At 35.7% G+C, this 12,060-nt stretch overlaps 1 protein-coding gene across 1 annotated transcript in view; it reads left to right on the top strand.

Moving 5' to 3' along the window:
- Nucleotides 1-12,060, top strand: part of LOC148955590 (putative U3 small nucleolar RNA-associated protein 11) — a 60,026-nt gene that overhangs the window by 29,832 nt on the left and 18,134 nt on the right. The window contains exons 3-4 of the mRNA XM_089108265.1: nucleotides 2,932-3,034; nucleotides 10,702-10,909. Coding sequence (XP_088964391.1) covers nucleotides 2,932-3,034; nucleotides 10,702-10,909 — 311 coding nt within the window. The remainder of the gene's footprint in view (nucleotides 1-2,931; nucleotides 3,035-10,701; nucleotides 10,910-12,060) is intronic.

Here is a 12,060-nt window from a genome sequence, read left to right as displayed (position 1 = left end):
CTAACAATTTCTTCAACTAATGTCAGGAGTAATGTACTGTATTAGAAGAGAAAGAAAAACAAAGGAATTGAGAAAGAAAGTGAATGAAATATTCTTATGCAAAATTTTCATAGATAGTACTTTACCTCACCGACGATCCGCGTGTTACGCGAAGCGTAACACGCAAAAAAAATTGAGATATGGTACATTTTTTTTGTCTTTCGTACATTTTTCATGCAATTTGTGGTACATTTTGTTTTGAGGTGTTGGTAACACTGCCCAGAGCCTGAACACACTTGAAGGTCATGGTTGCAGCAATAGCTGGATCCTAGTACAAAGAAAGCCCGTAGTGGGCAAAATCTTCAAGATACATTAAAAAAAAATATATCTTATAAGAAAAAGTTACCGTTAATGCTGATTCAGGACTGATAGCTATTATTTAAATTAAAAGTAAAAGTTTATTTGAAAAAAAAATTCTGGGAACTGTAAGAAAGAGCTCTTTCTGTTTTATTTCTCTAGTACTGATAGAGCATTAGAATAACGCAGAGGGCTGTTTAGTGATATTTGAAATACAAAATTCACATTTACACACCTTTTGTAATTTACTCTTGACAATACCATTATAAAATGTATTATGGCACCGAAATCCAATTTTAGTGTCAATTCAGGAGTGTAAAGGCTTGAAACCATTAAAGATGTACTGCTGAAATCTTCATAATCGAAAATCCTCGTTCTGACGTTTAAAATCCCTCTCTTGAATACTTCTTTTCCCTGTCACCTTTGCAAGTGGAAAGTAAAAAAAAATGTTTAGAAAAAACTACCAAGTGAAAAAAAATCATCCGAATACAAAGCTGATACGTCAATGATAGAAGCTATTTTATTTTTCTTTCAGCACTTAAATTAATTACGATACAAATTCTTCGAAATTACACAAAACCGATTGATGCCCGAAACATGTTTTTTTTTTTTTTTTTTCTCTTTTTCCCCAGCACTAGCTGGTAACTGGAACATCATAAGGGCACTGGAACACACACGTCCCTTTTATGTAATGTAAGTTGGGTTGAGTTGCACGGGGGCTCAGTCAAACGAGGGTTCAGTTACATAGGGTTGAGTTGCACGGGACTCAGTTAAACGGGGGTTCAACTGCACGACGGTCCTATAAAATGGGGTTGAGTTAAACGTGGGTTCAGTTGCACAAAGGTTCAGTTCGTTGGAAGCTCTTTTACATGGGTTCAGTTACATGCAGACCCCTTTTATACAATGTATAACAATGCAACACTATCATGTTTTTGTGCTCTTCAGACGCATTTGAATGTGACGCGGTTCACGCGAAAAAAATTTTTTTTAATAAAAGCTCTAAAGTAAAGTCAGCTAAAGGATGCACGTCCTGCCCGTGGCCCACCAAAATTTTGTCATGCCTCACCGGTGGGGTATGTGTCCCACATTGGTAATTTCGGAAGTAGGCTATACAAAAATGGGGCTCAATTCCATTTTCTATAGCTATAATGAGAGAGAGGATGATATGGCTAGGACATGTCTTGCAGATGAACGATAATATGTTGTCAGCGATTGTCCTTCTTGACCAACCGTCTAGGGCCAAAGGAAAAGCAAGCTGTCCCCAAACGAGATGGGAGAATGTCGAAAAGAAATATTTAAAGAAAATAGGGACCTTTTGGAATGGTGTAAAGAGGCAGGCTTTAAATAGTTTGGTATGGAGGAGGGGTGTGTATAGCTGTGGTGGCCTCATTCGGCTTGGTGCTGCAGTGAGTTGTTAGTAGTAGTACTGGACTTGTTTTACCAGATATGCTTGTACAGACATTATGATAATGTCTAATCATATATCCTGAAGGGTATATTGCAAATACTACTACCCCTAGCAACTCATCCCACCAAAAGTTATCTGAGATCAACACTGCTACCCACACTTCTGGTTCATCCTGCTCTATCAAGAGTACTCTTTACTACATATTGTGAGGTTTGCACTACCTTTATATCTTTTCTTATGACCTCGTTCCATCTCATTTGAATATGTTGGGCTTTTTAATTTTACCCGAATTGGAGTGCCTTAAGCAATATTCGGCAACAAATCACCTTTCATCCCCAGAAAATGACCTTCCCCTTTTTCTTATAATTGTTGTAAACAATGTAGTCCAACCACCTTTTATATATAGCATATTTTTTCACATGCAGTTCTTCTTTAGGAGAAAATATTAGGACTTCATCTTTTGGGGTCCTTGTGGCTTCGAAGTTGACTGACGTTGTCCTTATGGCTTCGAAGTTGTTCAATTAACTAAATATAATTATCCTTTAACAATTTATCTGGTGAATATATTGCATGTTTTTATCGTCTTTTTGTATTTTGTCTACATTTAAGAACTGTACTAGACATTTGTAATTTCTATGGCTTCTATTGCCCACTCTTCATTCTAAAACTTGTGTTCTTATTCTTCCTATCCTTTCTTTTTAACTTGAAAAATTATCCTGCCCCTTGACTATTCTAGTTCTTCCATCTTCATTGCATCTACGTCCTTTCCTCTAATGTACCCAACAGTGGCGCCAACAACTCACAAGAATGAGGGGAAGGGCATATTTTCAAATTTTAAAGGGGACATATTTTGGATTCCTTTCAATGAAAACACGCAAAAACGGACATTTGTACCCCCTCCTATTGTTAAGCGAGATTAAGTTAAGTTATTGTTAAGATGATTTAGCTAAGGCCAGCCAATCAGAGAGCTCCATTATCAATCCTTGTCTGTATTGAAAAAGAACTGTATAGGAATGTGTTAGTGAACATTTTCTATCGTAACTAATGTCAACTACCAATCATATAAATCTTATGAAGGGTTTTGGTGTTAGCTAGTTCTCGGTGTTGGTTAATTCTCGACGTTAGCTAAATCTAACCGTGACTGAGAATTAACCAATTTATATTTTTTATTTGTTGTGTTATTTTAGGGATTTCCAGCAGAAGAGGCGTGCATTGAAAGTCTTAACAAGGAAAGCCTTAGACAGAAATCCAGATGAATTTCGATTTCATATGATAAATTCTCGCGTGCAGGTAAGGAATCATTTTCTAGTTCTGTTCAAACATTTTTTTTTATTTTTTTTTATGCAAGGGCTGTTCAGAAAATAACTTGCGCTTAGAAACAGAAACGAAATCCAATGAAGGGAACATTTTCTACGTTGGACATGTAAAGGTGTAAACTACAATTTGACATAGTTTCGGCTCATATTAATTTAAAAAATGCTCTCTATATATATGTATTCATGTTTTCTCTCTTATATAAGACATAGCAGAATTTAAGTATCTTGGGAACCTAGAGTGCTAAATTACTGCACGTCATTGCTTATAAAGGAAACGCTTTTACTGAATTAAGTAAAATATAATCTTATTTATTTATGTAGCCTCATTTTGTAGCCTTATTTTTTCTCGAAAATGGCTCCATATTTTTTCGGGATAATTGGCATCCTGGGATTTTCTGGCCTAAAGAGCGATCTATATAGGTCAGAAGCTTGAGAAAATTCGTTAAGATCTTTAATTTTAGGAAAAAATTTCATGCCAGTGACGTCATATTTATTTCATAATGCCTAGAGGACAATTTAACAACCTAGACCATCAAACGTAACAAGAGCAATCTGAGCAGCTATGGTAAAGGGTATTTAAAAAAAAAATTCCTAAGTAATGATAAACGAAAATGAAGAACAAATATATACAGTAAGAAGACTTTCGTCTGCAACAATTACAACAAGTCAAAAACACAAGTGAAGAACAAAGATTTATACGGCTAAAAGATATGACGTCATGTGCCAATATAATTTTGAATTGAACTTAAAAGTATCTTTTTTATTATTAATAAAAGTTAAATTCAACTTAGTTCTCAGTTCCGAATCTAAAGTTATTATGTAAACTGCAAAATACTTATTATGTTTCATCAAAAATTATAATTTTTTAATTAAAACTAGAGAAACATTTGAAAGTTTTAATTTCCATTTTAAGTTTTATTTTCTATTACGTTAAATCTACTTATCCGGGTTGCAGCGGTAGCTAGCAACTTAGTAAGTGACGATCACGCCCCATGGTGAAAAATGAAATAGCCGATAACTCTTAAAACTAGAATCAGATCAAAAACGAAGCACGTTATTAGAACCGCCTTGTCCAATACCCCTATATAGGAAACTAACTGTCCCTTGGTTTGAATAACAAAGGAAATATATTGGTTTGAACATCAAGAAAACTGGCTGCAACCACGATATTCCACATCGACAGCAGGTTTGTTTTTTTCTTTCCGTTTTTTTCCCACAGCTAGCGAGGCACTGGAACATAATAGAGAGCTGTTTAATGGCTCATTTTAAAGAAAATTGATGCATTTAGAAACCTTTTGTAATTAAAAAAAACCATTTTTAATGTAAAATCTTTTTTTTTACGAAAAAACTGCATTTCCTTGTTCAGGATTAATGAATGACGTCTTACTCGTAGGTTTATAATCATCATAATAGAGAGCTGTTCAATGGCTTATTTTAAAGGAAATTGCTGTATATAGAAATCTTTTGTAATTTACAAAATAATTTTTAAAATAAAATAAATTTTTACAAAAAACAGTAATTTATTATGACACTGCAGAAACAAATGTTATTTTGTATGCATTCATCTTGCATATCGAAGATCAAAATTGTATTTTTAACATTATAAAAGCATGTAGATATAGTTATCTAAGATGCAATGAGTTTTTTAAAGTTTTAACAAAAAAATCTGATTTGTGAATTGATTTAGAATGATTCTGGAAAATTTTAGATAAAATTATATTAAAAGACGATCATTATAAGAACACACCATTGCATATATTGGACTTAGTTAGCTGCCTGAGCCGTAGGGTTTTTACTATTTGTAATCAGAGTTTACATAAAGTTTTTTTCATAAAGGATCGATATAGTTCATAGTAAATGGTGTTAGTCTAGAGAATCTCATGTAGTAGTTATTAATGGAAGTTTTGTTTAGACTTTAAATTGACAAATGTATAAAAATTGCCCGCGGCAGGAAATGAACCACTGCACTACGCAGGCTTTCATGGACACAATTTTAAAATACTTCTTTTATGTTTTATACTAAAAGATGATCATTAGAAGAACAAACCATTGCATATATTGAACTGAGTTAACTGCCTGATTCTTTGATGTTTGTCTCTTACTATTCCAAAGAAGAAAAAGCCGTAGGCTTTTTCTAGGCTATCTGGGTTGCAGCGGTAGCTAGCAACCTAGTAAGAGACGATCACGTCCGATACTAAGAAATACAATAACCAATAACTTCTAAAAATAGTGCCAGAACGAAACACAAAGTGCACTAATAGAACCGCCTTGTCCAAAACTCCTTCATAGGAAACTTACAGTCTCTTAGCTTTAACTACGATATTCGGCATATTTTTTTCCCTCTCAGCTAGATGGGCACTGGAAATTCATAGAGAGCTGTTTAACGGGTCATTTTAAAGAAAATTGCTATATCTAGTGCCTTCTGTAACTAAAAAATATAGTTTTTAAAATATTGTCACTTTTTACAAAAAACTGCATTTTCATGTACAAACTTCATGAATGACGTCATAATCGTAAGTTGCAAATGTATATAACGTGATAAGTGAATGCAACTTTTATACACGATTATCTTTCGATAAGATAGTATAAGAAATTCATAATGGATCGATATAGTTCATTATAAATGGGAAATATGTAAGTTATATCAAATATAGCTGAAACCTGGTAAAGAACAAACCACGGGAAAGAGTAACTAAAAGTTAAGATAATACTAGTATCTTTTGAAAAGTTGCTTATCTTGGGTATGGTGCCATATTGAGGATCGTGTCTTACTATTCCAACTAAGAAAAAGCTGTAGGCTATTTCCTGTTTGTTACATAAAGTATCAATATCATTATAGTAAAGAACGACCGCTAGCCCATAGTAACTGAAAGAGGTAATAGAGGCGAATTGGATGGTATTGTCAATTTGTCATCGAGGGGTTAACAACTGGGCATTTTGAGGGACACCTGGAGGCATGAGGCTCGGAAGCATGCCTCCGGAGGCATATTCCAAAGGGCGCAATATGTAAATATATACAGCTTGCCTGTTATTCGGTATATGTCGAATATTTCAGCACCTTCAAAAGCGATCTTTTAAAACTTGGAAAAAATCATTTACGGGTTTATTTGGCAAGAAAAAGAACCCCCAAGACTGAAAACAACTGATATGTACCTAAAGAAGAAGAACGGAAGACTGCAAGTTGTTGATATCCATGCAAAAAATAGGTAATCCTACGATGGCACTGAATGTGTCACTTTTTCCTATTACACTTGCAGCGTTGCCACCAGCTCAAAAATAAAATTCCGATTTTTCTTCAAAAAATCCCGAAATTTCAAAAAAAAAATCCCAGAACACGGTTTTTAAGTTGTACAACATAGGGCTGCGCGGTGATGACGTAAAAAGCAAGGTGAGAAATTCAAAGTACCGTGAAACGTGGTTTCTAGCTGTAACTAACAACTCATTGTCAATATTCCTAGCATTATTTCGACGTGAAAACGTTCTGGTGGATTAGTAGGATCTACGACAAATATTTTAGACCAAAAAAATTCGCCAAAGTTCCGAAAAAACGTCTACGCATCCACGTTTCATCGTTATTTGAATTTACCGCCCAAGAATTGACGTCACGCTTCGCAGCCCTATTCAATATGGCTTGGCCAGCGGTAAATGTTGTCTTTTATCACGTCTTCACACGTCCCTTTCCCTTTTATCATACCTGCTTTTCTGTTTAGTGGCTGTGCCAAGACATACCCTTGGATCTCGGATTCTTAATTGTACTAAAAAAAAGGAATCTGCTGCTTTGACACGAAAGAATCCAGAAGAAACACAGATCCCTTTTTCCCGGTATTACTTCGTATTTTTGGTAACTTGGTAACTTTCTTGGTATTAAACCCAGGCCTTTGGGTATTTGAAGAGAAAACTGTAGAGCAACAGTCAGAAAAACTGTTACTACCGAGTTATTAGTAAAAAGCGTTAAGTAAAGCAACCAACTAAAAAAATAACTAGTTTTTCAGATATATATTGGTACGTTTCAGTAATCATCTAGATAATCACAGCTCAAATGACAACCCTAAGAAACTGGACAAATGAGCTTCAGTAAATCAAACTAAGCTCGGTTAGCACAAGTATAAGCACTAAGTCTTCTACTGAACTTAACAAGTTTTCCGATGGTACTCATCGCTTCCGCTGCCCTAGATCTCGAAATGTATTCGAGACTCATAAAATTATATCAAGAACTCAAGCGAATGGGGGACGAGGGGCACACGCACTTGAGCTGGAAGGACCAGCCCCACTATGGATGGTTTACTCGTCCATAGGAGATTTGGTTCAGGATCCTGTTCAGTTATCTGCCCTCATGCACGTCGGTATTAAGGTTATTTTTGGTTTTTTGTTGATGGGTTGGTTGTATTTTGGTTTTTTTGTTGATTAAGGTTGGTCGTAAAGAGGGCTGAAAAAAAAGAAGGAAAAAAGTGTCTGAAAAAAAGAAGGAAAATCTCTAGGCACTGGTAAAGGTTTGTGGTAATAAAATTCTCGTTCAAAGCATAATGTCCACTTTTTAGGACCCAGGATCTCCAATGTCGCACGCAGTAAACAACACGACCAAGTAAAGATAAGCTCTCAAGAGGAGAAAGTTTGCCGTCGTAAAAAACGTGCTGTACGCTTTCCATAAGCCAAAGATAAAACTGTGTTCCTTCGCTTCCAGGAACACGCTGTTTCAGGTGTGCCGGAGGCACGGGGGCACAGCCGGAGGCACGAAGGAAGGGACACCTGCGACGGTCAGTTATTAGCCCCTCGTTTGTCATGTATACATTGAGTGGTGAAATAAACAATAGGAGTGTTTAACGCCGTCGGCAGCAATGCAGCCACTCACTGGTTGTTTTTTTTTTTTACTCGGCATTACGAAAATTATTCTCGAACTGCGAAGTCCTTCAGTAATTTCATTATCTTCAACGACCACTATGGGTTTTGCCGAATTGTAATTAATAAAGACCAAACATTTATAAAATCTTGTAGCTTATTCTGTACAAATATATAAGATTGTGTAATCAAAAAATTGTGTGATGGATAATTAATTCCCTACTCTCAATCTTTCTGAACTTAAAGTCAATGAGTTTGAACTATCCCTGATACTTGTGTTCGCCTCGTAAAAAGTAGCAAAAATACATATAAACAAAATTTTGATGCGTTTTGAAAGTTTGAATAAAAATGAACAAGAATCCTGAATACACCCTTGATTATTTTTCTGCATCGGTGAGATTATTTACCGTCCAGGGTGTAAACACTACATTATTTTACAGCGGCTACAAAAATATCTGATTGGTAAAAAACGTCTAAGTGTGTTCCGGCCCTTCTGAAAAGAAATGTTAGAAATCTTTTTACGGCCTTAAAACATAAAATAGTAAATTTTTTGGCTTCTTTGTTAATATACTGACTTTATTATTTAATTTGCAATTTAAATTTTTAAATTTACAACTACTGCACTAATGAAAATATCTATGTTTTTGTGCAGAAGAAAAAATAAAACAGTGCCGTAACTTCATAATTCTGTATTTCGTGTTGTACATGTTTTTTTTGTTTTTTTTTTAACGCTGCCTCTGTGGCAATTATTCTGGGTATGTTCCACGTTGCCTAATAATATGATACCAACAGTTGAGAACATAAATGAAATGAGCAAATTTTTAAGACACTGAATTGCAAATGAAACACTTAATTGCTAAAAAGCGGAGTTTTGATACCAATAGATACATCAAGCGAATCGGATTTTTATGCTGATTTCAAATATTTAAGTTGCTTTAAGTTTAGTCTTACCCATTAAAGGTTACAAGCCTGGGAAAATTTACCTTGTTTTCAAAAAAGGGGGGAAACGCCACTTAAAAGTCAAGGAATCTTAATGAAATTCACAACATCAGATTCAGAGTATCAGAGAACCCTATTGTAGATGCTCCTATCTGCAAAAATGTTGTATTTTGTATTTTTTGCCAGAAGAAAGATCACGGATGCATGTTTATTTTTATCTTTTTCCAGGGAAGATTGTGTTGACCCAGTGGTCCTACAATATCGGTAGATGGCTCATTTGAAGGCAAACTAAAACTTCCAGTGCTCTTTTTAGTGACCAAAAAAGTGGAGGGCAACTAGGCCCCCTCCCACTCCCCTTTTTCTCAAAATCGTCCGATCAAAATTTTGAGATAGCCATTTTGTTCATGATAGTTGAAAGGCCGCCTAGCTATGCCTTTAAAGATGCCATAACCCTCACATCCCCTGGAGAAAGGTCTTTCAGTTATAAAATATGCCCATTGTATATGTATAGTATTTGTTATTGGGAAGTATGCATACATTTATCGGGGAGAGGGGAGGGCAAATTTTCTGCTAGTGGGATAATTATCTTCCACGGGGATAATTTTCCTTGGGGAGGGAAGTTTCCAGGGATTGAATTTTTCAGGGAAAATTTTACACTGGGGGAATTTACCAGATTTCCTATACGAAATTCGTCTTATATCTTGCTTTCTCTTTGCCGACTCAATTTTCCGCGTTGAGATGTTAAAGGTTATTGCCCAAGGTAACTATTCACCAGGATTGAATTGTCTAGAGAATAAAGCCGTGGGGAGGAGGGATTTTTTCGTGGAGGTTATTTAAAAAACGATCAGAAATTAAATATTTAAAAAAACGAGTTTTTTCTACTGAAACTAAGGAGTAACATTAAAACTTGAAACTAACAGAAATTATTACGTATAAGAGGGGGTTGCTCTTCCTCAAGACCTCGCTCTTTATGCTAAAGTTTGAGTTCTGTCCTAACCCCTTAAAAATAACCCCTGTAATGCAATGTTTTCTCAGTATAAACAACAAACACCTGTTTTTAAAAGTACTAAAAAACTTCAGCGTAAAGAATCGAATGGTGTCTAGGAGTGGCCCTCCTCATATACGTAATAGTTTATGTTCATTTCAAGGTTTAACGCTGTTCCTTACTTTCAATTGAAAAAACATGTTTTTTTATATTTGATATAGTCCCAAGAGCCAGTGCTTCGCTCGGACCTTCGTGCTCGGCACGCGGCAGCCTTTTGTATATGTGATTCTCAAGTTACGCATTAGTATAATTATTGTTTATTCTTTTGTTGCAAGCCATTGGATGGTAAATCAGAAATTTCAATTGAGTTAAGAGATTCTGGCGTGAATTCAATTTCTCCTTCTTATATATCCTTCACAGAATCGTACATTTAATAGGATGTGTCTTCTCATGGTACTCGTTGTGATTCTTGCTGTTGCTTCTCTTCTAACTGCAGAGTTCTTTTACGATTCGATATAACCTTCGCTGTCGCTTGGCTTTAAACCAAAGATCACCGTTCTATGGTTTAGTTTTATGTCATAGAGTGGCAAATCAGCAATTTCAATTGAACTAAGAGACTTTGGCGTCCCCTTAGCTTTGGCTGTTCGGATTCATTCATCCTCTTACACGATTTTGTATGATCTCGCAAATTCTTGGCCTATCTAGATCGTTCTTTCAAGCCAGAAAATCTCAGGTCAGAAATTTTCAAAAAAAAAAATGAATGTGGAGCCGTTAAAGAAAAATTTATATATACATACATGCACAGTTTCTCGTTTAAAGAGAGTAAATGTATTGAGTTCTGGAAAGATTGTTACTTAATCGTGCGTTCTCTTTTAATTTAGGATGGGGTTCACGTGGAGATACCTAAAGAAGAAGAGGTTCCTGCAGATCAGCTAATGCTTATGCAGACGCAAGATTACAAGTACATTGCTCATAAAAGAGACTTAGAAGCTAAAAAAATTGACCGACTAAAGGCTTGTCTCCATCTATTGGACGTTGAAGGAAAACCAAAGAACACTCATGTGTTTTTTGTTGATACTATTCAGGAAGGTATGTACATAAACTTAGCGTGTCCGAAGCCACTTAGATTAGGTACCTGCTTTAAGTAATTTATATGGTTGGAAGAAAATTGGTTACATTGAAAGATGTGACTATAGATCTTTTCCAGGGCGTTACGTTAGCCAGTATACGTTTGACAGGCCTATCGTGGTTGTAGCGGTAGCTGCAACCTAGTAAAGGACGATTCTTGGCTAATAGCTACCCAAAATTGATTACTTTGAAACGAAATTGGATCGAAATAAAAAGTAGGCTACACCAGGACCAAAAACCATTTTAAGCAAATTGCTATCCCCTGGTTTGAACAACAAGGAAACCCACTTTTTTTTTGCAGGGGAAGTACTGAGGTCACTAGTTTCGGGGCACTGGAACATCAGATTGCTTTTTAAGGCCTCATTTTAAAGGAAATATAGACTATAGAGATTTAGATATATAGATTATATATAATTATATAAATTATACTGGGGAAACTTCCACATTACAGTTTACAATGACAGCATGCCGTCTTCATATAAATGGGTGTTAGGTTACGCTGCCTATAATAGTATAAGTTGGTCCTTTTTGAGATATTTATGATACGTCCGGTTGATAACCTGCATGCGCATAGTGTGTTTTGGTTAGTTCAACACCCCCTCAACATGTCCTGTGTCAATTGATCATCTCTTCATCATTTCCTATTTCAACTTAATGCTCTCACTAGTCATTTCTGAGTTTTCTCTGTTGACAATCTGTATGCACATAACAGGTTTTGATTTTGTTCCGCCCTCCCCTCAACACTGAAAGCTTCTCTTGAATGTCCTTGGTCTTTTTGAACATCAAAAGTCTTACATTGCTTATGTATATACACAATGGGCAAATTGCATAACTGACAGTCCTTGCTCTGAGGGCTGTGGAAAGTTGACATTCCCAACATTCCCAGAGCCATAGTTACTGGACCTTTCAACAGACTTAACAAAACAGCTATCTTAAAATTTTGATTGTATTTATTTGGAGAATTGGATGTCAAGGGGCCTGGGAGTGGGACTGCTTGCCCTCTAATCACTTTTGACTCATTAAAAGGGCACTAGAACTTTAATTTTTAATCAAATGAGTTCCTTTGAAAGGTTCTGTGATATCTCTGCACTGACTATGATATTGATTATATG

The sequence above is a fragment of the Artemia sp. Qi Xiang Cuo genome, chromosome 2, assembly GCF_049724085.1.
Source record: "Artemia sp. Qi Xiang Cuo chromosome 2, ASM4972408v1, whole genome shotgun sequence".
NCBI classification, from domain to species: Eukaryota; Metazoa; Arthropoda; class Branchiopoda; order Anostraca; family Artemiidae; genus Artemia; species Artemia sp. Qi Xiang Cuo.
This window is presented reverse-complemented; position numbering and strand designations above follow the sequence as displayed.